General features: G+C 34.8%; 2 protein-coding genes across 4 annotated transcripts in view; both read left to right on the forward strand.

Moving 5' to 3' along the window:
* Positions 1-1,799, forward strand: part of LOC142337653 (uncharacterized) — a 44,192-nt gene extending 42,393 nt beyond the window's left edge. For both annotated transcript variants that reach the window (XM_075387048.1, XM_075387049.1), the window contains one exon: positions 759-1,799. In XM_075387048.1, coding sequence (XP_075243163.1) covers positions 759-1,351 — 593 coding nt within the window. In that variant the 3' untranslated portion in view covers positions 1,352-1,799. The remainder of the gene's footprint in view (positions 1-758) is intronic.
* A 5,548-nt stretch (positions 1,800-7,347) lies between these two features.
* Positions 7,348-27,504, forward strand: part of LOC142337654 (uncharacterized) — a 101,271-nt gene continuing 81,114 nt past the window's right edge. For both annotated transcript variants that reach the window (XM_075387051.1, XM_075387052.1), the window contains exons 1-3: positions 7,348-7,816; positions 15,706-15,981; positions 19,581-19,838. In XM_075387051.1, the coding sequence (XP_075243166.1) occupies positions 7,351-7,816; positions 15,706-15,981; positions 19,581-19,838 (1,000 nt within the window). In that variant the 5' untranslated portion in view covers positions 7,348-7,350. The remainder of the gene's footprint in view (positions 7,817-15,705; positions 15,982-19,580; positions 19,839-27,504) is intronic.

Consider the following 27,504-nt stretch of genomic DNA (forward strand, 5'->3'; position numbering starts at 1 on the left):
AGAAGACTATATCCGTATAATTATTTTATCTAATTTAAACTTCAATTTAGAACACTTTTTGACCGAAAAGAGCGTCAATTTCTTTTTTCTTTATGATCCCAATGCAATTCTAGGGATGCCACAATTTTGGGGTAATCTGTCAGCTTTTTTTCTTGAGCTTTTCAAAATAAGCGTGAAAATTAATCTCATCTTTTTGGTTTTTGGTGATTGTTTTGCTACTTCGATTCGAATTAAATGGTTCATGACATTTGGGTTGCTCTCGGTCCCTCCTGATGTTTCAAATTTTCTGTGGCGTTGAATGTTAGCATGATGAATTAATATACTTCCGAATGTTTATATTTCATTTGAAACTTCAAAGTGAGGCTAAAAGAGGACAAATTGTGCTGTACATAGCTGGTACCATAGGGTGTTTTGTCTACGCTTTTAAAGTCTCTTGATATTAGTTTTGCTGATGTTCTTCAATTTAAGTTCTCTTGATTTACATGCATTCTATTATATTATCAATATTAAATTTAAAATGAATGAAAAAGTGAACCGGATTCAGATAGAATTAATAATGTTTCAGATTCATTTTGGCCCTCAGCAGATCTTTCTTTGGATGCTCAACAGTTTACTTAAGGCTATTTTTGAGAAATGTTGCTTATGGAGAGCTCTATGATGACTAACAGAAATACTTTAATTTGCTGCATGCAGGCAATTGTTTTTTCAATACTTTTCTATCTAATTGATAATGTCACTTAAAATCTGGTTGTGTTTAGATGAGCCCATGTCTTTGTACGACTTATGGTACTTCTATCGAGCGTTCGATCACACTCAAAAACTGGACGAAGAGAGTCTGGAAAAAGAACTGACCTTACCAAAAATGCCATCAGAGTTCTCTGAAAGCTTAGAATTCAGGCACCCAGACCTTTTAGAAGATCCAATGAGAGCTATTATGGAGCAGACGGGAAAAGTTCCACCTTCTCAGAGACCGAGCAAAAGTCCTGAGAGCCTAGATGACAGCACAGTATCTTCGGTAATGGATTCCGTTGACAATTTGGTTACCATGGGAACCAAATTATACCCGAAAGAAGGTGATCAGTTGTACGGATCGACATTGAGGCCTGTTAACACACATCGCAAAGATTCAAAAGAAGATTTACATGATGAAATTGACATTGCAGCCAGTGTTCGCTTCGCACCTGAAGCTGTCAACTCTTCGACGTTTAAACACATGCAAGCTGAGCTGAGAAGGATTTACAGTGAACCTAATGTTGAAAAAGATTCGGGTCCAGGTAAAGGCGAACAGCCAGAAATAGATGCGAAAGATGTCTTTAATGATCTTGAGTCTGTTAGTTCAGACTCCTTTTGAAATGTTTTTGGCAACTAGTCTATAATAGCGACATTTTAGAAGAATCGCTTAGAAGAATTACAAAATTGTAAATGTTCAATTTGTAAATAGTTTAATCAGAATCACTTTGTGATTGTATATATTTGAATACGTTGAATGTCTTGACAAATATGTTAGAATTGTTGCTGAATTCGCAGCATTTTCTATCTCGATCAAACAATCTATTGTTGCTGAAATAGATTGTTTTGTTCTAAAACACACCGATCACGCCCAACTAAATGTTTGTAAATGCAAGCAGGTTGCAAATGATGTCTGTATGCGAATTCAATTGTATAGATAAAATTATTTCCGTGACAAAAATGGCAGATGAACTTACCGATGAAATTGCAGATGAACTTCGAGTTAAAATTGTGATGAAATTTCAGATAAATGCCTTGATATGCTTCCGGTAATTAATTTTCCTTCTATGGTTGATTTTCATTTGCTCTCGAACGAAGTTTGAAGCAATCATTGTAAACGTGTTGTACGAAGAGGATATAGCGATTCTACAATTTTTTTTATTCGAAGAGGTTTTATGGTTTCTGTTTTTCAAGACTCAAAAAGGCTTCACAGTTTTATGTTTAATTGCTCTCAATCGAAGTTTGTAGCAATTATATTAGTCCTGTCGGTCTTTTTTAATGCGATTTTTCGCTTGACCGATTTTTCGTCAGACGCATTTGACTTTTCGTCCTCAAAAACGGGATAAACAGGTAGTGCTCAGCGGGCATTAAGTGCTCTTAGAGCCTTTCAGCTATGTTTCAGCTCAAATTGTTTTGGAGGCCTATACTTATGGTGTGAAGGGTGGTTCTTAGAGGTTGAAGACATCCCCACTGTTGACCCCTCAACTATTGCCGCCACCCAACCTCGCCCCACCGCGCTGTTGCCCCTCAACCCACCGTTGACCCAACCCCATCAGCTCCCGGTGCCCCCCCCCCCCCCCCCCCTCCCACCCCTCCCCCTCCGTGGCTAGCTACTGACGAACAACCGCTTGCTAAAAACGAGCGAATTTATACTAATCATCGCAATTTTTTTTCAAGCTTTTTTGAAAATTTTTTGTTATTTTTTTAGAGTTTTATCAGCCCCAGGTGTCAAGGAGCCTTCTTTGGGGTTTGATAGTAGGTAACTGCATAGTTTCTAGTGGTAGTGGAATGGTTTTTAACTTTTTAACATCGGGAATTTTAGCATTTTTTTGACAAAACGTGCAACTTTTTCAATCTTCACTATTCACGTCTTTCCAGACGCAGGGACCAGAAAGCCTCCTTAGGGGTTTGATAATAATTTAGAGAAAAAGTTTTTATTTGCCATGAAAAAATTTTCAACTTTTTAATTTCACAAATTTTAGCAATTTTTTATAAAACTTGCATTTTTTTATTGAAAATTTTTGTTGTTTTTCAGATTTCTCCAGAATCAGAGCCTCGAAGGCTCGTCTAGGATTTGACAATGGATTACTGTATAGTTTTCTAGATTTAGTGGAAGGTTCTTCAAGATTTTATTATCAACAATTTATGCAATTTTAAAAAAAAATGTTTGCATATTTTCAAGTTTTTCAAAATTTTTGTCGTTTTTAGGTTTGTCTAGCCTCTAGAGCCCAGGAACCTCCTCTAGGGTTTAACCATAGGTTTTTGCATAGTTTCTAGATGTAATGCAACGTATTTCAAAATTTTTCTATCATGAATTAAAGCACTTTTTAAAAAATTTTCGCAGTTTTTTAATCTTTTAATTTTTAATTTTTTTCGGCACCAGGGTCCTAGAGACCTCCTGTAAGGTTTGGTAAGCTATTGCATATTTTCTAGAGTTAATGGAAAGGTTATCAATATTTTAATGATTCCAGTTTAAGCAATTTTTTGATAAAATTTAATTCTCTTTTTCAAGTTTTAAAATTATTATCATGTTCCAAGTTTGTGGATTTTTACGAGCCAGTGAAACTATTCAGAGCTTGATATGGGGATACTGGATTTCTCTTGAGACAATGAAATGGTTTTGAAGATTTTAATATTTTGAATTTTAGCAAAGTTTTGTAAAAATTTGCAATTGTTTTTCAAAATTTTTGAATATTTTAGTCTTTTTCTGTTAAACGATCATTTCTGGCCGATGAAACTTTTTAGGTCTTGCAGATGTGTTACTTGACAGGACTACAGAGACAGGAAATTGCTTTGAAAATGTTTTTCAATGAGAAATCTGGAAATTTTTCTTTTAATTTTAGCAATATTTTGCAAGTTTTTAAAATATTAGTTTTTTCTCTATCTGATTTATTTACTAACAATGCAAGAAAACTAGAAGTTGCAGAATAGAATTACGCTAAAGTTAGTCTCACTAAACCTTGGCTAGCTACTGACGAAGCAAACTGCTCGCCGGTCGTTTGAGAGCAATTTGCCCGTCAGTCAGTTATGTTTTATTTAATAAGTGAGCGAGCAAGAAAACCGGAAGTTCAGGGAGTGAATAAAATTTGAAAAAGTCGAAGAGCCGAGTAAAGAGAGTGGTTCTTTTGTTCATGCCTTCCGGTATAACAGAGCTAGAAATGTAGATGTAAAAAATTTTAGCTGAGCGAGTATTTTGTCCAAGTACGGCTTCTTCAAATTGTTTTTGTTTTTTAATAGCCGCTGTCAGCCTCTCAACGGCTATTATTTAAGCTTTCTCTTTTTACAATTCAAAGAATTTGAATTGTTTCCGAGCGCTGTCTTTTTTTAAGAGTTGTTTACACATTTTCATGATTTTTGAAGTCGAGTTGTTGTAGTGATTTTGGTCACGCTGAAACAGGAAGTGGAGCGAAAAAGCGCGTGGTTTTGCGGCGTGAATTTTTTTCGCTCTAAATTTCGCTCTCAAAATTTCGCTTTCTCGGTAGTTGTTTTTTGTTCACATGCGGCTATTTCACTTCGATCATGACTTGCCCTGCTATTTTTTTAAATTTACTTTAAGTTTTGATCACGTTTTTCGTTTTACATAGGTCACAATTTTCAATCTTGCCTTCTGACTTACTTCGCTCGCTGTTTCAACTGAATGAACTTTAAATTCTTTCATATATTGAATTACGTAATGTAGTGATTATGATCAAAGTTAAAGGAGCAAAATGAATGGCGGGATAAACATATAAAGCACAGTCAATAAAATATAGTGCATTAGGTTATCAAAGTTCTTGAAAGCGATTGCTAGCAATCATTAGTGTTATACTTATTAGCCTTCCGTTTATAGGCTGAATAAAGTGTAATTTTAGAATCTAACCAAATATGCATAATTTACATACTAAATAAGAACACTTTGACACTTAGAAAAAGTCTGTCAATTTCTCTTTTTTATTTTTCATTTTTCTGTTTCAATCTCAATATGTGTCAACGGTGCTATTGTCAGGCAATTTGCCTGCTATGTTTGAAATATCTATACTATCTTGACCGTTGTTTTAGACTAAATTAATAATTTTGAATTTGTTTTGATGGCGCTTCGAAGGTATTTGGTAATTAAATGGAGTGTTACGCTAATTTGAAGGTTTTTCAAATCATTCGCGGTTTTTAATGCAATGCTAGCGATTATTTACCTAATTTGTATTTTAATTGCTTTTACTTGTATCTCTATTCACGGTTTATTATCGTGGACAGTTTCTATAGATACAGGTGATTTGGTTTCCAGAAGGTTTTTTTTGCTTTGTAATTTTTTTTGCGTTTTTTTTTATCAATTAGAGATGTTGTTGTGTTTATTTTGGCTTGTCCAAAATTTCACGTGAAATGAGGATGTGTTGATTGCTTGAAATTTTGTTTCCCTTCTGTATTTGTACTTGTAAACTTTCAAAACATAATTAAATTAGTTTTGCTTAAAATTACTTTCATTTTTTGAATTAAGATGGTTTTCTTCTCTTCTTTGATGCTCACTGCCACCAGAAACTAGTCATTCGACAGGATGCCTTTCGGCGATGACTTCTTGCAGTCGTTTCCGGAATTCTTCCGGCTATGTTTTTTGATAAGTGGGCGCGCAAGAAAACGGGAAGAGTGTTTATTAATTCCCTGAAAGAGTGTGGTTCCTTTAATCATGCCAAATTTTAAAATAAGTCGAGAAATGTAGGTGTGAAAAAATTTTCGCTAAGCGTGCAGATGTTTTGGTTCACGTGCTGCTTTTTCATGCGTACTTTTTTGTTTTCTGAAGCTTCTGTGTCCAATTGCTTTGATAGGGTTTTAAAGATTAAAGCGAGTTTTACGCTAAATTGAATGTTTTTGAACATTCCGCTTATTCGATATTTAGTGGCTTATTGTGTTGTATTGTTTTTACGTGTTACTGAATGTAAGCTTAATTCTCCTAGGCAGTTTCTACTACGAATGAAATACAGGTCATTTGGTACCAAGCAATCGTTTTCTTTGAATTTTTGCAAAATAAATTGCAAATGTTTTTTTAAATTTCGTAGTTTTTCGCTTTGTTTTGTGCTTATGATGGCTTTTCCGAATTTGTGAGCAATTAAGTTGCCTCTGTTACTTGAAATAGTTTTTTCCATTTGTATGTGGACTTGTACAAACCGAAAATTAATTGAATTTTGTTTAAATTACTTTTTATTACAATTTTCAATTAAGATAGTATTTTCTCTTCTTTGACGTTCACTGCAATCAGAAACTGGGTAATTGACAGGCTGCTTCTTGGCGAATACATCTTCCCCTCGTTTTTCGGAATTTTTATATGAGTACAATTTTTCAAATACTTGACTTTCTTAAAAATGTTAATGGTTCGAATGTTTGAACTGATTTCTATTTTTTCATCAATATAAAAGTACTGCCAGGGGTTTTAATTTGGTTGTTTTTTTTCAATAGATTTTTGGCGTAACGTCTTTTACAATTAAAGATTATTTCGTAATTGCAGTTTTAATTTTTTTTTGATGTTTTGCAGATTTTTAAAGGTTTTGAATCGTCGAATTGTTTTTACTTATTTTCAATAGCCGCCTCAGCTTCTCAACCGGCTATTATAGTGCTATTTTTTGTATTGGGGATTTGAATTTGAATTGTATTGGGGCGCTGTCTTTTTTAAGATCTGTTCACACATTTTAATGAATTTTGAAGTCAAATTGTAGTAGTGATTTTGGTCACGCCGAAACAGGAAGTGGAGCGAAAAAGCGAGTGGTTTTGCGGCGTGAAATTTTTTGCTCTAAATTTAAAGTAAAGTGAGAAAACGGTATTTAAACAAAACTTCGCTTTCTCGCTTGTGGTTTGTTGTTCACATGCGGCAATTTCACTTTGATTTTTACTGTTTTTTCGATTTTTGGATCGGATTTTTTTTCTAAATGGTTTTCCCAGTCGATTCGTAGTCCATTCTAGGTCTAGTTTTCTGTTTAGTCAATGAAAATTCTCTGAATTGTACGTCAGGACTTGTACTGCTATGTTTTTTTACTTCGTCGAACTTTTTTTCGCTTTACCCATTTTTGCCGCTTTTCGAAATTTTGAGTCAAGTCTTTATGACTTCTCTAGGCTAGATTCACTCTTCTTTCATTCTGCTAAAAATGTTTTTCAGACAGCAGTTGTTTGTCAAAGCAATTCAAAAGAAAGAGTCAGTATCAAAAAACGAAATCATAATTAGAAGAGGCATAAACCCATAAAGCCCAATTTTAGATGCCCGTTACTCAAACTTTGTTCTTAGTTACCATCTCTAATGCCTCTTGGTACTAGTCCCTGTTTCGTCTTACTAAGAAACAGGAGTATGTTCAGCCTCAAAATGATATCACATAGTTTGCACTTTGAAGTTGTGTTCCAAAATTATTTTTTTCATTAGTTATTCTCTTCTTTCAATCCCAATCTGGGTTATTGGAATCAACGGCGGCTATTTTCCAGCAATATGCTGGGTATGTTTTATGTAGAGGAGGATGGCTATTTGAGTTTTATATGCCTCAAATGCTACTTAATTAAGTGTACTAAATTTCAATTCTAAAAATCGGGGAGTTCTAGAAATTTTTAACTCTTAGAATTAGCCGGTTTATGGTTATTCATTATACTGAAAGTTTTGGTTCCAGACTTTAAATGAACTCAAGTAACAACAGCTCAGTGCCTTCATACAATTCTCCTTCTGGCAGTAGCAGCAGCAGTGGTAATTCTATTAGCTCATCCAAGCGCGATGAGCAGCCACCAAGTTCAAGTAGCAGTAGCCGAACTCCTAATCAAAGTGCCTCTTCATTTTCGGCCTCAAGCAAACATACTCACAGTCAGAGCAAGACACCCACAAAGTACCAAAATACATCCAACAGTTCACGACACTTAAACTCGCCTGATTTTAGTGGTAACAGCTCTCTGTCCAGTCACCATAAATTATCGGATGTATCTGGTCGGGGAACTGTAGGTAGTGGAGTGTCAGGATTGACCACGCCTTCCAAATCCGACTCTAAGTCAAGTTCATTGGCAACTGGTGTAAAGCAGTCGTCCTCTGGTCTGAAGAGGAAGTATCCGTCATCATTGACTTCTAACGAGTCTTCAAGTTCAGATAATGAAGGTATTAAAATTGTTTGATAGCCGTAAAGCGATAGCTGGGGGTTATTATTGGCCTTCTCTCGAAGAGGAGTATTGGTTTTTGAGTTTTAAAACCGGAAGTGCTATATGCCAAAACGGCGTTTTGACATAAGTGAGTGACCTAGTGAGTAAAGTTGCCGTTAGAACTAATTTTTGTTTAAAGTTGCCGAGCCAGAGAAGTTTTTTGATAGCCGCCCTCATCTTAGCAGGCTGTTCTTGCGCTCATATTTTTTAGGTCTCAAAGCGTTGTATTTTTACGACTCGAAGAGGAGTATTGGAGAAGTGTCTTCTTAATAAATTTTTGGAGTGAATTTCGAAGCATGAAATGATAATCGTGAAAAAATATGGGTGCTCGTGAATGTTTTGGGCGCTCAACAAATTCAAAGAGTGGAGCGAAAAGAGTTTCTGGTTTTTTGTTCATATCGCTGTTTTCGAGAGATGTGAAAAATTTGAGATGTGAAAAAAAAACTTTGTGAAATTTTGTTCACTTCCGGTTTTTTGACGCAGTTTTTTTCATTTTATTAATAATCGCACAGCTGGGGCTATTATTGGCCTTGTGGTTTTTTTAAATCGTCGTCAAGATTTTTACGACTATATGACCTCACAATGACTTCAAATCTGCTCTTTGTTCATTCGTTCATGCAATTTCAACTGAATTGCGTGCGTGACGTCATTTTAACTCTTATTGGAGCGAGTTTTTTGTTCATTTGCGTGATCAAGTTTTTGGTCACGTGTGAATTACCTCGCTCTCAAAAATGACTTCCTGAATCTAAAACAGACTTTCTTTACTTTAGTTCAAACATATAAGGTCAACTGAGTGCGTGTCAGTCTAAATGAAGGTTATTGGAGAGCAGCTGATAGAAGCAGCAATAACTTATTCGGGTTCGTAATCAAAATTTAACATCTCAGAATTTAAGAAATTTCTCTTTGGTCTGTTTCTGTTACTATTTTTTGAGACTGCAGATCTACGAAGCAATTGCGGCTATTTTCTGGCAATCTGCCAGCTATGTTTTTTAAGTAGTTTCAGTATGATAGTTTAATTTTTAGCTTACATTGATAGTGGTTTTTCTGGTAATTAATATGAGTTTTATGGTAATTGATAGCCGCCCTCGTCTTCTTAGATAGCTATTATTCCGCTCCTTTTTAAAAAATCCATCGAACTGAAATTGGTTCCGCTTTACCTCATTTCGCCGCTTTTTTGACATTTGAAATTTTTTTGACTTCTATAGGCTAGTTTCATTCTTCACTCATTCTGCTCAAAGTTACTGTAAAGTGCAATTGCTCAGCACAGCAGTCTAAGATGAAGAGAATCAGTATTGAAATTAGAAACGGAATAAAAACTAGAGCCCAATTTAAGATGCCCGCTACTTGAACTTTGTTCTTATCAGTCTTAGATACCATCTCTAATGGTTATTGGCATTGACATTGGTCCCTGTATCCTCTTATTAAGGAGTAGGTGTATGTCTAACAGCAAATTGAAGTCAAGCAGCAAAATGAAGTCAAAATAGTTTGCTCTTTGAAACTTTTTTTATATCTATCAAATTTTCCATTTTTTTCCTTTGTCAATCCCTATAGGGGTTTTGGAAATCAATGCCGGCTGTTTATCGGCAATCTGAGTTGTACATTTTGGAGATCTGTCAGCTATTTTGCTGATTTTTAGTCGAAATATTTTTTGTTGAGGAAATTATACTTTGACGACTTTTTTAATTGTTTTGTTTTCATTCTTTCTATGATCTTAGACAATATCGAATCCTACTATGACCTGTCTTTGGTTTCTTGGCGTTCCAATTCTCTTATTCGGTTAAAGAAACTTTTCGTTGGCTCTATGTGCCCTTTTAATATAAAAAATCTCATTAATTTTTTCCCAGTTCAAGTTGTTTTTAAGGGCTTGTTTTCATGAATTGACTTCAACTAATTTTTATGCATGTGTGGTTTTAGTAGGTAATAGTATTGATAGGGTTGTTTTTTGGTTGAGATGGCTCTGAATTTGTTGAATTTTAATTAAAGCAGTGCATGAAAACAAAGTTTTAAGGTCAATTTATTGTAGAAAATTGAAGAGAAGAGAGAGTGGATTTCTGTTCTTGTCGATTTTTTAAGAAAACTCGATAAAAGTAGCTGTAAACAATTTTTAGTTATGAGAATCACGTGTTCCGTTTTGAAATCAGTATTCAAAGCGGCAATCAGTATTTGTTTTTAGGATTTGGGGATTTTTATCAATTAATTTGTTTATTCGAGTTGTTAGAGCTGCCTTTTGATTGATTGGATTTTATTTTCTATTGATGGAGATATTTCATTAATTTTAATCAAATTTTTGTTTTTAAAGTTTTTTTTGCCTATTTCTTATTTTGTGCTTGCTGTATCTTTTCTGACGAAATTTTAATTTACATCTTTTCTAAAGCTGCTGCATCTAAATAGTGGGAATCGAGGCTAGACAGGGCAATTCTTAATAATAAGTACAAATTTCAAACGTTTGTCAGAGTTTTTTTATCTTTGCGTTTTCTTGTTATTTAATGTTTCTCTTAGCTGTTGGATTGGCGAATGGCTGAGCAGAAGTAATTAAATTGTGATTTAAGAAGTCATTAAAATAAATGCGGGGAGTAAGCCTTTTAGCATTTGTGGCTAATTGTTTTCAAGAATTTTAAGATTTTTGAATTTGTCCATAAATTCTTTTCTCTTCCCTCCGTTTTCTCTACAAATTTTTGTGTTGGTAGTATAGTTATTTAATTTTAAAATTTTCTGTCTTTTTCTTCCCATTTTGTGCTTCTCGCTTTTACTTTTCTGATTAAATTTGTAATAAGAATCTGGTTAATTTGTAATAAAAAGAAGCTGTTTTTATAAGGTGGCAATCGAGGCTAGACAGAGCTCTTTTTTAAAATAATACACTGATCGATTGATTTTTTTTGTTCTTTGTTTTTTAAATGTTTCTTTCAGCCGGTAGTTTGGTGAATGGCTCTGCAGAGTGAATTAAATTGTGACAAAATAAAGGACGGGAGTAGGTTTTTAAGCATCTTGCTTGTTTTCAAGAGTTTTGAGATTTTTTGATTTTGTTCTTAAATTCTCTTCCCTTCCCTCCGTTTTGTCTACAAATTTTTCTGTTGGTTTTCATGGTGAAACAGTTTTTAATAGCCGCTTCAGCTTCTCAGCCGACTATTATAGCTCTTCTAATTTTTTTTACTTCGCCGAATAAAAATTTTTTGTTTTACCTCATTTTACCGCCTTTTCGACATTTTGCGTGAAATCTTTTTGACTTCTCTAGGCTATTTTCACTCTTCTGTCAGTCTGCTGAAAGTGTTTTCAGACGGCACTTGCTCATCAAAGCAATTCAAAATGAACAGAGTCAGTATCAATAAAAGAAATCACAAATAGAAACGGGATAAACCCATAAAGCCCGTAAAGTTTAGATACACGTTACTCGAACTTTGTTCTTCGTTAACATCTCTATTGCCTATTGGTATTAATACTAGGCCCTGTGTGGTCTGACTGCGAAACAGGAGCATATTCAGCTCCAAAATGATATCGAAATTGTTTGCACTTGTTTGTACAAAAATCATTTTTTTTTACTAGTTTTCTCTGTCAATCCCAATCTTGGATGTGGGATTAAACGGCGGCTGTTTTCCGGCAGTCTGTCGGGTATGGTTTAATGAATGAAAACTATCCATATCGCTTGGTTCTGTTGCCGATAGTTGTTTTAGTGTCTCAAAATTATATTTTTGTCAGAGGCCTTATCATTTTTTCTAGACTTTTCTATTGTTCATTTTTAAAACAATATTATTTTTTCTAAAATGATTAGTTATTTTAAGTAGCATGTTCTTTATATCAGTTGGTGTGGTTATTTTTCTTCTTCGAGTTGTTTTTTTAGACGTTAAAGATCTGATATCTGTTCACGCATTTTCATGATTTTTGAAGTAAAATGGAAAAGTGGTTTTGGTCACAAAAGAGCGAAAAAGCAAGTGGTTTGGCGGCGTAAATTGTTTTTCTCCAATTTCAAAGTAGAGTGAAAAGGCGCTGTTTGAACTAACTATCCCTTCCTCGATTGTGATTCGGTGTTCGTATTCGGTAGTTTGACTTCAATTTTTGCTAATTTTTTTTCAAATTTTTTGTGGGGACTTTAAGTGTTTTCTCCGACCCATTTATTTTCCATCATAGAAAAATTATTTGACTTTTTTGACTTTCTATAAATCTTCTCTTGGCTATTCTAATTGTTCACTCACTCTGCCCGTAGTGCATTTAAAAATGAGTTGCTCAGCAAAGCAATCTGAAATAACGAGAATCATTATCAAAACACGGAATCAAAAAGACGAACCCATAAAGCCCAATTTTAGATGCCACCGATGCTTAAAATTTGTTTCAGTAGGTGTTTGTTACCATCTATTCTTTTTGATAGCCGCACAACGATAGTTGGGGCTTTTATTGGCCTTCTCCTGGTCTTTTTTATTTCAAGATTTTTTTACGACCATATGGCGTCACAACCACTTCAAATCTACTTTTTGTTCATTGGTTCATGCAATGTCAACTGAAGTGCGTGTGTGACGTCATTTCCCACTCTTAGCTGAGAGAGTTTTTTGTTTGTTTGTGTGATTAAGTTTTTGGTCAAGCGCTGACTTACCGCGCTCTCAAAAATGACTTCCTGACTCTAAAACTGACTTTTCTTTACTTTAATCCAAAGAGATAAGGTCAAGTGAGTGCATGTGAGTCTAAATGAAGGTTATTGGAGAGCAGTGATAGAAGCAGAAATAACTTATATGGATTTGTAATCAAAATGTAGCATCTTCAGAATTTAACAAAAAGAAATTTCTTTTTGGTCTGTTGCTTTTACTATCTTTTTGAGACTGCAGATCTACGAAGCTGTTGCGGCTATTTTCTGGCTCTCTGCCAGCGATGTTGTTGATATAGATACTAGTCACTGTATGCTCTCATTGAGAAGTAGGAGTATGTGTAGCAGTTAAATAAAATCAAAATAGTTCAAAACTAATTGGAGTTATCGGAATCAATGGCGGCAATCTTACGGCAATCTACGGAGTTTCTTTGTTTATGCGTTGGGCTGAATTAATGACTTTTCAACTTTCTAATTTTTTTTTCGAAAAATTGCGCTCATACAGCCGTTTTTGTCTATTATGCATAGTTTTTTGCCTTGCCTAATTTTTAGAAATATTTTTCATGGAGACTGCATGAATAGTTAGTCCTCTGGAATTGTTGATAGTGTTTTTGAGAGCCTATTGCGTTTCATTGCTTCATAATTTTCCTTAGAGAGGTTGCCGTTAGGCGTTATTTTACAGCTTGATAGATTTCAGTTTAGAAACTGAATTAAATGTAATTTTTTAAGCTAACTGAAACTGCGCACCAAATTAGAACAGTTTTTGGCACTTGGTAAAATTCTATCTATGCATTTTTCTTTTCTTTTTTAATCTTTTTGCTTGACCGATTTTTCGTCGGACTTTTACAAATTTTCATCCTCAAAATTGGGATAAGCATGTAACTCCCGGAGGTCATTAAGTTCTCTTAGAGCCTTTCGGCTCACTAGACTTAAATATACGATTCACCGAAATTGTCGGAGATATTATTTCATGGTATGAACGCCGTTTCTTAGAGTTTGACACCCCACTTCACTGCTCCCCCAAGAAATAGTTGTTGTCTGTGTGTGTTAAATTTATAACTTTTATAAAAATGTTTATTTTTTAATAGTTGATTTAAATTGTCAAAATCCCTGTGGCACATTTAACTTTTACTACTGCTGCTGCAGCTAAATGTTTATTTTTAGTATTTTGGTGGGGATATTCAGTTTCTATTTCTGTTTCAGTTATTACTTTAGTCAATTAAAATGTAATTGAATGGAGATAGTGAATCATCAGGGCTGACTGGGCCTTTTTGGTTCAATTCTTTTGATGAATTTTTCGGAAGGTTCGATTTGTTCTATGTTTTGACTTATCTTGTGCATACATTTTACTGTTATTTTTTTGCTTCTAATTTTTGCTGTTTTTCCCGTCAGATCTGCCTGAAAAGCTAATTTATTAGAGTATTTACCATTATTCAAAACTTTTCGGTTTTCAGGGTTTTATTAGCTTTTCCTACAAATTGTTATCGTTATGTTGTTTATGATTTTATTCTGTTCTATTTCGTTATTTTTATCTAAAACCTAGTTTAATCGCAGACCAAATTAAGTTTCGAACATAATTGGAGCACTTTTTAACTCTTTGAAAAAAAATAGGCTGTTGTTAATTTTTGTCGTGCATCAGGTTACGAAAGCTTCTTTGAATTTTGGGCCAATTGGTTTTAGTATTACGCTGATTTTCCTCCAATTTTGAGTCTGAATTCACCATATTTATTGAATCTAATGAAATTGCGGACCAAATTTTTGACACTTGAGGCTCTTAATTGGAAATAGGCTGATTCTAGAAAAAATAAGCTGTTCTTAATTGCACCAATGTTCTTTACTTAGGCTCTTTTTTTCTCGTTGTGATTTTTATCGTCATTTTTTTCTGATGGTTTCTATCCCAACGTCGGGCAGTTGGGTCAACGGCGGCTATTTTCCATCGGTATCTATGTTTTAGGTTAAATATGCTTTGTGACTGTATTCGTCGAGTTCGTAGAGAAGTTGAGCATCATATGTGAAAGCTGATACGCGGCCTTGAAGCTTTTGACATATAGAGCAGTTCTGAAGTGGTTATTTTGTTTACCCTTTAAATACTAAAGGTCGTGGTTTTCAATCAATGTATCTTTGTTTTTCTTAGAAATTAGGATCTGTCCGTTTGTGCCACGTTTTATCGCGTGACTGTTTTTTAAGTAGTTTATATGTTAAGCTAGCTTTTCAATTTCATTTAATTTCTCTTCAATGAGTACGCTGAGATTCTTGAGTTTCTAATCGTTTCAATTTTGCTTTAATATGCGAATGAAGTTGAAAATATTTCTTCGAACCGTCAACTTCTTTGTCAATGGCGATTTTGAATTATTAACTGGTGTCTCTTTTCTATCCGATGAATGAAAATTTCATAAAACAGCACATTTGTTTGAAACTGCATGTGTTTGCTGGCTGAATGTTGCAATCCTGAGTTATGAGAAATTTCAGCTGAAGTTGTCCTTGAGTTCATGTAATCCACTCTATCTATACACGCTTCAACTGACAGAAATTCGGTGTCATTTTCAATGTTGTTAATCCAACTTGTGTCGAGTGCGATCCAAAATGCATGTGGTACATGTAGATCTAAAATCAGTAAAATAAAATGTTATGTTTTGCTTGAGTATGTTCTGAGATATGTCACCTGGTCGAACCTAGCAAGTTTTTTGGGGTCATTAAACTTCAAAGATGATCGTCTTGTGGTTTAACTTGAGAAAATTCTTGAAATTTGATCAGTCAATAAACCTCGCTTGACCATGGAACTTTCTGAATAGGTTTTGAACTAAATGTTTGGCCTAAATACTCCACAACTATTACACCGCTTGTTCGACACGTTTCAAAATCTATTAACCGAAAGTAGAGGTATCATAATTATAGGTATGTGCATATTACCAAGCTGGATTAGCTTAGCTAAACTTGTGTTGAGAATATTTTCTTTGCGTGTTTGTGTTAAGGTGCTCCTGCAGTAATTTTGTTAAAGCGCTATGTTGCTGCTATTTTCGGCCTAACAGATATCGGTTTATTTTGACTTGTAAAAGCGGCCGATACAATTTGTTATAAAACAAATCCAAGTGATTGCAGTCCTATCTTAGCGGACCTAATTCTTCAGTCGAACGAAGTTGAATTTAGAGAGAAAGCGAGCGTTTGGCTATTACAGTTTATTACAAGTTTCAACCAACGTTGATCTGATTTAAACGGCACTTGCGTTGAGGCCTCTAAATTTAACTAGACTACGTCAGTTACGCGTGTTTCCTATTTAGCCCAGACCAGCAACACCACCCCCAGTGCGGGTGCGACTAAAAGCGGTCGAAGAAGTATTACGTCATCGCCCAACCCTTACTCGGGAGGATCGGCAGGACCAGCATCACCCCAAACTAGTCTCACAACTGGTCAGAGCAGCGGTGGTGGTAATAGTAGCTCAGCCATCAATATTTCGACAGCTCCCATAAGTGAGAGGCAACAATTGGCATTGCTAATGAAGCAGTATGGTGCTTCTTCACCCTCTTCTACAAACTCAGCTTTCACTGACCACCCAGGTATGCCATTTTTACGGTTTTGACATATAGGGTGTCATGTGATTTGCAAGTCTAAATGCCAATTTTAATCAAGAGAAGCTTTATGTTATCAATATGCTACTCAACGGTTCGTGAAATGTGAGCAGCATTAACTGTTGTAGTCTTGATTAGCGCTTACAAAATACCGCGAAGCTTTTAAAGTTTGCCGTTTTAAGTTTTGCCGCTCTGAAGCGCCCTTTGATCTGAAAACGGGATGATAGTTATTGAGCAAAAGTTATCGAGTTTATAGCATTGGCTGGATGGCCATGTGTGCTGTAAGAAATCGGTTTTTGGGCTTTACATTTTGAACCGAGTGGAGTTTTTTTGGTTGACGATCATTGACTGCAAAGTTGATTTTTCTCTGCTTATCATCAATTTTAATGAATTATGTTGATATCACTTTTTAATAGCCGCCCTCATCTTCTCAGCCGGCTATTATAGCGCTCCTATTTTTTTTTACAATTCAAAGAATTTGAATTGTATTGGGGCGCTGTCTTTTTTTACGACTCGAAGAGGAGTATTGGAGAAGTCCTTTTTTTTTTTTAATCAATTTTATTGGAGTGATTTTTAAAGCGGGAAATGAAATGCGTGAAAAAATTTGGAGTTGTTTTTGTGCTGAACAAAATTGAAGAGTGGAGCGAAAAGAGAGTGGTTTTTGTTCATACCGCTGTTTTTGAGAGAGCGATAAATTGATGTGTGAAAAAATTTTCTCTAAGCGAGCGAAATTTTTTTGTTCACATGCGGCTTTTTAAAACCGTTTTTTGTTATTTTTTTGGTTTAGAGGTCTGATTATGATATTGTGTGATGCTTAGGGTTGTTTTAATAGTGGTTCGCAAGTTTTTGGTCATTAATAAGATTTTTATACCATTTTGCTGGTTTTTCAGCTATTTTGCTGAATTTTAGGCGAATTTTAGCAATTTTTTGCGTTTTCTTTTGTTATAATGCTTTGTAATGGCTTTGAACAGAAGCATGTTAGTAACTAAGTTTTTAGATACCAAGTGATTACATTCTCTTAGATTGGAAACGATTTTTTTGTTTAGAAAAATGACAATAAACTGAGAAATTTTGAATTATTTTTCTTAATTTTTTGCTGTTTTTCGTTTTTTTTCTAAACTTAGAAAAAATTTTCAGTCTATTCGACTTTCCTATTGTTTTCGAAGTCTTCCAGTACTAATTCGCTCCAATTAACGTTTTTTGGGTCTATGTGCTCCCGTGAAATTAAAAAAAAAGCTCAATTTTTTCTATGATTTTTTTTTTCAATTTTTTTAAAATGCCCTTTGTGTTCTTCGATTTTTTATAGCATTTGGGGGTTCCTATAGTCCAAATTAGTTGTCATTGATGCGTGTTGATGATTTTGATTTCAGTTTTGAATCATTTTGATAAAGATAATTGAGTAACTTTTATGAAGAGTTCCGCAAATTTTCGTGTTTTTTTTTTGGAATTTTTGCTGAGTTTTTCTGATTGCCTGCTTTTTGCTAGTTTTTAGTGGTCTAGCTTTTGATAGGAGTTTTTCTATGTTTTTGGTGAAATATATTTAGTGCACTTTTCAATGACAAATATCACTAACTTTTCTTAAACACTAACTTTTTTTCTATCTTTTTCGTTCTTCGTTTTTAATCATATAAATAAACAATGATTTGGATTGGTGGACACTTGACCAGATGTAGTATTAAAAGTTTTTTGAAATAATGATTTGATTTCAGCATAATGGTATTTGATTCATTATTTGTGGCCATTTTTTTTTTACAGAAAATATTTTTGGTTTTGTTTTTCATTTCCTTTCTTTTACCTTCGTTTATTCTACTTGAAATTTGTGTTTGGTTTTTGTCTCAAATAGCAGTGATTCAACAAAATTAAACTAAACTTTTTTCACGGGTTTTCGCCAAAAGTTGTTTTTAAACTTGCAACTCAATGTAAAATTTTTATCACGTGCTTTATCGTCTTTTCTGGTCAGTTATTTTTTCATTGTTCTCTTTCTTTTTTTTGTTTTAAAGTGACAAGTGTTATTCAGTAGGATAAGCATTATGTTAGTTTTTGTGGTCAATCAGTAGAATAAGTTTTATGTTTGTTAGGGGCGTTCGTTTTTTCCTTCGAGTCGTTTCCGGAATTCTTCCGGCTATGTTTTTTTTTTTTAAGATCTGTTCACACATTTTCATGATTTTTGAAGTCAAATTGGAGTAGTGATTTTGGTCACGCCGAAACAGGAAGTGGAGCGAAAAAGCGAGTGGTTTTGCGGCGTGAAATTTTTTCGCTCCAAATTTAAAGTAGAGTGAGAAAACGGTGTTTGAACAAAAATTCGCTTTCTCGCTAGTGGTTTTTTGTTCACATGCGGCAATTTCACTTTGATTTTTACTGTTTTTTTGGATTTTTTGGATCGGATTTTTTTCTAAATGGTTTTTCCAATCCATTCATAGTCCTTTCTAGGTCTAGTTTTCTGTTTAGTCAATGAAAATTCTTTGAATTGTACGTCAGGACTTGTCCTGCTATGTTTTTTTACTTCGTCGAATAAAAAAATGTTTCGCTTTACCTCATTTTACCGCCTTTTCAACATTTTGCGTGAAATCTTTTTGACTTCTCTAGGCTAGTTTCTCTCTTCTCTCATTCTGCTAAAAGTGATTTTGAACATCAGTTGCTCAGCAAAGCAATTCAAAATGAACAGAATCAGTATAAAAAATTGAAGTCAGAAATAGAAACGGGATAAACCCATAAAGCCCAATTTTAGATGCCCGCTATTTGAACGTCGTTCCTATAAGTATTAGTTACCTCTCTCTAATGCTTATTGTTTTTGAAAGTAGCCCCTGTAGCCTCTCTCTAAGAAACAGAAGTATGTTCAACTGCGAAATGCCATCAAAATAAATCGTTAAAAAATGTTTTTGTAGAAAAATCTTTTTTTTTTCAATATCTTCTGTTATTTCAATCCCAATCATGCTTATTGGAATCAACGGCGGCTATTTTCCGGCAATCTGCCGGGTATGTTTCTATTTTTGAGTCATTATTGTTAACTCCCCATGACAAGAAAACTTGATGTGATGGCCTTTTGTTGACAATTCGGAGTAATCTCAGAAAACGCCTAACCCTTAAATCAATCAGCTCGTTACTTTTCTAAAGTTACCTGTGTGTAAGGTTTAACTTAAAGATGAGCTTAAATTGAATTTTGGAGGCCGAGAGATTAGTCGGGAGTAATGACTTTCTCAGCGATGCTCCACTTACATAAATAGAGAGTATTATAAAGAAGACAGTTAAATTGTGCATCAAGTTGACATTATGATCATATAAGCGGAAACAGTTCCGATGCATAACATGAATTTTTCAGAGCTCAGTGGCGTTTTGATGACGAATCATGTCTTCAAGTATGCACCACAACTTATTGATAAATTTAACTAAGTTTGACGCTGTATCTTTAGTATTAAATTTTTAAATGTTTTACCTCTGTTGTTCAGCTGCAAACTTGTAACAAGACTATCAATCGCTGAATTCAGTCAGATTTTGTATCGCATCTGTCGGTTCACTATAAAGCTACTTTTTCTAGCTAGTAACTTTAATAGCTCTTTTCTTTTGTTTGATTGTTCAAACCAATTTAGAGCATTCGAACTCAAGCACATCGGCTATCAGCCCCGCGGGTGTCTCTCTGCAGTCAACGGCAGCTTCCTCAACGTCGCATTTTGCGTCAGGATCTTTGTTAGGGAGTACCCCCACACCTCCAAACAGGAAAGGGGGTCTGTATAAGCGAAACCAGATGGGCGAGACCCCACTGCATCTGGCGGCTAAGAAGGGAGATTTGGAGAAAGTGAGAAGATTGGTGGAATTGGGAGCTGATGTGAATGCAACAGATCATGCAGGTTAGTCGCAAAATGTTGACTTTATCCACGACCAACACAAAATTGTAATTTATCTGAAGCGTATTTTTGAAATATATTTTATGAAAGAAAACGATATGAGGTGGTTGTTTTTTTTCTGGTTCAATATTGGAGCGGCTGACCTCACTCTTTCGTGCTTCTGTAGTTTTTTACATAGAATGCACTCTTCCTCGCTTAGTGACAAAACAATTAAAAGCCAACGTATTTGAGAGCATTTAGTCCGAAGTTTGTCGCTTCCGTTTTTTAGGTGTTAACCGGTACTAAGACCTTCTGAAATGGTTTTAGAGTTGGTATAGAGAAGTTTAATAATGAGTTTTATTGTCGAAGACATTTCATTCGGCGGTTTCCGGATTTATGTGGAATATTTTTAAAGGTCTTGTGTGAGGAGAGGGACTTGGTCACGTGTCCACCCCTAACTACTCAGACGGCTATTAAGGTGCTCTTGTTTATAATCATCAGAAAACTTGGATTGTTTGTTGGACTGTGAAATCGGTTGCATTTTCAATGAGAATTCTGAATTTTAAATTCTGAATTAAATTCAGGACTTGAAGTTAATACTGGCCAAACTGAAAAGGACCGTTTGAAAAGGTGATCCCTTTTTGGTTTCTCTTCGTAAACAATGAGAACTATGAAATGTTTTCTATTGACGTACGTAAAACTTATTTAGGCTCTAGTTGATGATCCGGTTTTATTGTGTTTGACTTCTTGCTCTCTAATCCCTAATTTTTTGCTGATGAACTCATTTGACTGCATTTCACTGCTAAATGTCCAGTGAAAAGCATTCCAAATTTGATTGTTTTTGTTCAATTCTCACTTTACTAGTGAACTATATAATCTTTAATGGCATCATTTTAAGCACTTTATTGATTATATTGGACCAGCTAGTCTTTTATGCAATTTTTGTTGCTAACGACTTTTCTTCCTCTGATCATTTGACCTTTGGTCCTCAAAAACTGGAAAATCAAGTTAATTTCTCTCCGAGCCTTACGCCTCACTAGTCTCTTTGTATGTAATTCATTGAAACTCTTTAGAAGACGTAGATTCATGGCGTGATGGTCGGTTCTTACGGTTTGACCGCATCCCCCTTTCCCCCGAAACTTCCTCGCCCTTTACCTCAGTCTACCCATAGCTCTGCAAAGGTTCACCACATGCAGTCAGCATCCATCACCCTCTTCCTCCATGCTCACGGCACCCATCAATTGAGCTTAAGCTAGCCTTAACGGTTTGTTAGCGGTTTGTGTTTAGAATAGATATTTTTGCTTTCTTTCAAGCTAGTTTTATGGTCTAAAGATCGATGTTCTAGTTTGGTGTTTGTAAGAACTAAGTTGTGCTGTTTTGCAAATCTTATATTGAAATTCGTTTGTCGTTATTTTTTAATAGCGGCGAAGCGATAGCTGAGGCTATTATTGGCCTTCTCTTGGTTTTTACGACTCGAAGAGGAGTATTGGTTTTCTTAAGGTTTTTTTTTACCGGAAGTACTATTCGTTCAGACGATGTTTTGACCAAAAAGCGAAAGTGAATAAAATTGCCGTATGAACTAATTTTTCTGAGCGAGAGAAGTTATTAGATCATGCGCTGCGTTTAGTGAATGGCTTTTTGACTTTAAAAAGTAGTTTTTGACTGAATGGCGCATATAGATAACCGTTTGTAGCCGTTTTTTCGGCCAAGTGGCCCAGTTTTTTTGCTTATTTGGTTTTTTGTAGAAATAACTTTATTTGATGCTATATTGAAATGTAAACCTCGGAAATTGATTCCACAGCGTTTTGCAGAGCCTGAAAATGCGTTTGAAGTTAAAAATTGGCAATATTTCTGGATTTTTTAGTTAGATTTTGGCTTTTTTTTCCTAGTAATTTCTTCATTTTTGGATCTTTCAGCCGTCTTTTTGTCAAAAATCTGTTAATATAGCAACCTCCTTTTGATAATTCATATACTCAACGCCTCTTTCTAGCTCGATGTAATTTTGTTCTATAAAATTGTACATATGCTAGTCCGATTGTGGTAGTTTTTCTCCAATTTTTCTCAGTTTTCGTTTGTATTTTGATTTCAATTTCTCGAAGTTGTCTTTTTGTGCAACATGAGGGACTTTATGTTTATTTCAATAAAATAAGTTTTTGAAAAACAGTTAAAATGTTTGTTTATAAAAGCAGTCTCAAAAATTTAGTGAGCATAATGTTTCGTATGTTTGAATTCTGTTTTTTTTCTCTTCAGGAGGGTGGATCTTTGTCTCGGATGAATCGTTGTCTTTTCTATGTCTCTAATGCTGAACAATGAGATGTATTTCTTGTTTTTTAAATTGACTTTTAACTTTCAAAAATCAAGAATTTGTCTTTCTGTTGCGGTATTCCGTACATTGTGTCCATATTCTTCGCATTCTAGACTTTTTCATTCTATTTTTGTCCTGTTATCTACATTTATATTCTTTTTATGGATTTCTTCAGTTGTTATAAAATTGAACGATTTCAGCTTGCATTCATAAGGCAGTACTGAAAGTTTCCACTTATTGCTTTTTATTGCAATTTTCTTCATGCCTTGGTATTGTTTTTAAACGATTATTTGCCTTTGATTATTAATCCGCTGCTGATGTTTTTTTATGATTAATTTATTTTTTAAAAGCCGCGTCTGCAATTCTAGACGGCTATTATAGGGCTTCTAATTTTTTTTTACTTCTAATAGATTTTTGTTTCATCGTACCCTGACTTCTTGGAATTGACTTTTTCAATGACTTCTGTGACTTCTACTGCTTTGCAGTTAAAATTTGTGTCCGTGACGTCATTGCTGCTTTTAGGTTAATTGCGTGACTTACCTCACTCAACAAAGTGACCTCTGAACTTACTTATGGATTTTTAAATTTTTTGAACATTTAATAATTAAAGGTCAACAGTGTGCATCTAGGTAGTGCCAAACTTATATGCCGTAGTTCCTGAGTTATAGAGTCTTGAGTTTTAATATCAAAAATTTTTTTGAAAAAGCTCCATTAGGGCTCTTTCCTTGTAGAGCAAATGTGTCTCATAAAAATGACAGTCCGACTCTAACTCAAAATGTCTAATGGTCTATTAAAAAGCTGGTGGTCGATCTGTCAATCTCATTTCTTTAGTTGTTTCAATTCATGGTAGGCCACAAGCTTCTATGGGGGATTTTCGGGCAATCTGCCGGCTATGTTTGGATTAGTATGAAATCATGTTGTCTAGAATATATACATCAAGGAAGAAGTATGTGTTGGTGTTGTCCTAATTGCAGGGATTAGAAATCCAGTTGTAGCGGTTTTCTGATTCTTTTATTTGAGCATTCTTTTTTCTTGAACAACTTATTTTCTAAGATTATTATCTGCCGTTTGCTTTCGCGATCTTTTTGAGATTAGAATTATGAATTATTTGAGGGCAATTGATAGCCCACACGTCAGTTTTTCAGTCTATCAGTTTTTTGATCATGCTAATTATTTCGGATTTTTTTAACGTTAGCAAACGTTTTCAATATTATTAAGTTTTGCTGCATTTTGTTTCTCTTGGTGACAGTGGTGTAAATATCTGCAAATTGTTAGATCAGACCTAGGGAGGCAATTAGTTAATGGTTTAATTTAAAAGGTAATGGCTTCAGCTGCAATTACTTTTTTTTGTAAAGTTTTGATGCTTCGAGTCGCATCCGGAATTCTTCCGGCTATGTTTTTATTTCGCTCTCGCGATTTTGGTTACGACCATATGACGTCACAACCACTTCAAATCTGCTTTTTGTTCATTTGTTCATGCAATTTCAACTGAGTGTATGCGTGACGTCATTTTTCGCTTTTAGTGGAGCGAGTTTTTTGTTCATTCGCGTGATTAAATTTTTGGTCATACTTGACTTACCTCACTCTCAAAAATGACTTCCTTGCTTTCTAATTGACTTTTAATTACTTTAATTCAAAGAGATAAGTTCAAGTGAGTGTATATAACCCGAATTGAACGTTATTCAAGAGCAGCTGATAGAAACAGCAATGAGTTATACAACTTTCTAATCAAAATTTGTATCCCAGCCCTCAATGAAAAGAATTTTTTTGGTCTGTCTTTTCTACTTTCTTTTCGAGACTGCAGATCTACGAAGCTATTGCGGCTGTTTTCTGGACATTTTATACTACTAAAGCATTGTATACAGTCTAAGGTCCCTTGGTATAATCATTTACTTAATTTGCTCTTATTGCTTTCATAATAGTTGCGAAGCGGTAAGCTGAGCGGAGCTATATTGCGGTGCGTTTGTTTTTCGTCGGCCGACGCTCTTTTCCTTTTTACATTTCTTCTTGAACATTCTGCCGCTTCTTTTTTGGTCGCTTTTTTACGCTTGACTCTTGCGTAATCTAAATTAGGTAATCTGAATTGCGGGCATTCATAAATTATGTCTGTTGCTAAAAGAAAATCGAATGTAAGTTGAAGTGAAATAATGGAACTGGTAGCCGAATGGTTTGTGCTTCTGATTCGTAAGCCGGGTTTACGCGAGTTCAAACCTCTGCGTTATCGATACTTTTTGCATCGAAAAATGTTCTCAATGATAGAATGAAAGTTCTGAAATAAAGTTTTTTGGTGGCCCCGATAACAGTTTTTCAATTCATTTCTGTATGTGTTTCTATCTGTTTTTCGGGCAAGCAAGTCTATTCCCCAGCTATTTCGGGCATCTGCCGGCTATGTTGTTCTTTGATAAAATTAGTTTGATAGATAATGAGATGTGATTTTAATTATTTTTTTCATTCTAGTTTGTTTTAGTGTATTCTCTTTTGACTATCAAAGGCTCCTCCTTGTGGTTGTTTTACGCTCCTTTGTCTATCGATTGCTGTTATTCTAATAAGGGTGATAGTAATGTTTTCCATTTTTAATAGCAGCCCTCATCTTCCTTCTCAGCTGGCTATTATAGCGCTCCCATTTTTTTGCTTCGTCGAACTTTTTTTCGCTTTACCCATTTTGCAGCTTTTTCGACGTTTTGCGTGAAATCTTTTTGTCTTCTCTAGGCTAGCTTCACTCTTCTGTCATTCTGCTCAAAGTCCTTTTAAACAGCAGCTGCTCAGCAAAGCAATTCAAAATGAAGAGAGTCCGTATAAAAGAATCAAAGTCAGAAAAAGAAATGGGATAAACCCATAAAGCCCATTTTTAGATGCCCGCTATTTGAACGTCGTTCCTATAAGTCTTTGTTACCACCTCTAATGCATATTGAGAGACAGGAGTATGTTCAATTACGAAATGACATCAAAATAAATCGCACTTAAAAATGTTTTTATACAAAAATCAATTTTTGTTGATTTTTCTTTTCTTTCAATCCCAATAGAGTTATGGGAATCAATGGTGGCTATTTTCCGGCAATCTGCCGGGTATGTTTTTATTTTTTGCAGGTTGGTTTTTAGGATTTTGGTTGTAGATCAGTTTATACTTCGTTATTTTTTCTGACTTACGCTCTGACTGTTAAAATTGAATCGAATTTAGCGTTGATTGAGAAGTTTAACGCAAATCCTTTGAAGATCAAGAAGCGAAATCAAAGAAACGGAGTCAAGCTAATGAAGCTTGGGCGGTAAGACGTACTCCTTAAAGACAATTCATTAAGTTATCAAAGCTCCTTAGTGTATCTTGAAAACTTGTAATAGTATTGAGCTTACTTTTTCCAATTTAGAGGCCGAATTCTTCATGTTTATCTATTCCAATGGATCAATTGACGAAGGTAGGACACCTTTTTGACGCTTAGAAAAAAAGAGGCTGTCGTTAATCTTCCGTAAAATTTTCTGACGTTTGGTTGGAGTATTGCTCTTATAGTCCTGCAATTCAGAATCCGTGATCACTTTATTCACCCGATCTTATGAAACTCTGTACGAATTTTGAACGCTTTTGGACACTGAGAAAAAAAATTTGGTAAATTGTTTTTTTATCTCATTACTTGTTCTAAGACTTTTTCAATCCCAACGTCAATCGGTGGGGCCAGCAGTCTCTGTTTTCCCTCAATCAGCTAGCCATATTTATGTTTTTTTCGTTCACTTCGTCAACTGGTTTTTAATTTTCAATTCAAGTTTGATGGCTTAATTTCGAGTTTTTGTCCAAGAATCCGTTACTGTTTGGTTGGTTTTTTAGCCGAGCAATGTGTTACAGATTTTCCAAACTACGCTCAATAAGCAATTTTTTGCTTATTTTGATTTTCCCTACTGCAATAGTAAAAATTGACGCTATTTTTTTTAGTTTTTAAAATATAATCTGTTTCAGTTCTTTCTTCGTACTTCCGCCAGTAGCTTCTGATTTTGAAGGGGTGTGAAATGAGAAGTTGCCATTAAAATTTTAGGTTTTCTTCAGTTTTCCTCATTTTTTATTTGCGCCAATTGATCTGGAAGAGCTCAGAGGGAAAATTTGACTGTTTTGTAGTTTTTCTGCTTTTTTTCTAATCTGAGTACCAAGTCTACTCGAGACAATAATAGTGAAGTTTTCTTGCAGTCCCTTTTTGGCCCGCCTGAGTCAGGCTTTTCTGTTAGCATTTGTGTAGATTTTGGTTCTTCACTATATTTTTGAAGAATTAATTAAATCAGAGTTTTCTAAATAACATGGGAGCAATTTTGCAGTTTTCGTCAGTTTTTGTGTCTTAACTTGTATGTGTTTGGCATTGTCGGCCTTCGTAGCAAAGTCAACAACCTTTTTTTGGCTTCATGGAGTTTGTTGCGTTAGTGAGAGTGAGTTATGCGCTTGATGCTGTTTTTCGATTATTTTTGTTTCAAATGTTTTGTTAGTCGGTTTTGTTTTGGATTGTGTATCAAGAATGGGCTTGCTATTTGTTCCGTATTGAAAAATGAGACTTCGCCACGCTAAGGACTTAAAAACACCTTAGACTTAAGTTGCCTCTTAAGACGTCTTGATTCACACATTATGGACAAAAGAAGGACAAAGAAATTTGCCTTAATTTTTTCGGGTCTGCTTTACTTGGGAAAACCTTTTTTTTATTTTTGAAAAATTTGTTATTCGAGCTTATTGTTCTGGGAGAGCGAAGATTCGGTGGGGCCAGCAGTCTCTGTTTTCCCTCAATCAGCTAGCCATATTTATGTTTTTTTCGTTCACTTCGTCAACTGGTTTTTACTTTTCAATTCAAGTTTGATGGCTTAATGTCGAGTTTTTGTCCAAGAATCCGTAACTGTTTGGTTGGTTTTTTAGCCGAACAATGTGTTACAGATTTTCCAAACTACGCTCAATAAGCAATTTTTTGCTTATTTTGATTTTCCCGACTGCAATAGTAAAAATTGACGCTATTTTTTTTTAATTTTTAAAATATAATCTGTTTCAGTTCTTTCTTCGTACTTCCGCCAGTAGCTTCTGATTTTGAAGGGTTGTGAAATCAGAAGTTGCCATTAAAATTTTAGGTTTTCTTCAGTTTTCCTCATTTTTTATTTGCGCCAATTGATCTGGAAGAGCTCAGAGGGAAGATTTGACTGTTTTGTAGTTTTTCTGCTTTTTTTTCTAATCTGAGTACCAAGTCTACTCGAGACAATAATAGTGACGTTTTCTTGCAGTCCCTTTTTGGCCCGCCTGAATCAGGCTTTTCTGTTAGCATTTGTGTAGATTTTGGTTCTTCACTATATTTTTGAAGAATTAATTAAATCAAAGAGTTTTCTAAATAACGTGGGAGCAATTTTGCAGTTTTCGTCAGTTTTTGTGTCCTAACT

Source organism: Convolutriloba macropyga, chromosome 4, assembly GCF_964194025.1.
Source record: "Convolutriloba macropyga chromosome 4, txConMacr16.3, whole genome shotgun sequence".
Lineage (NCBI taxonomy): Eukaryota > Metazoa > Xenacoelomorpha > Acoela > Convolutidae > Convolutriloba > Convolutriloba macropyga.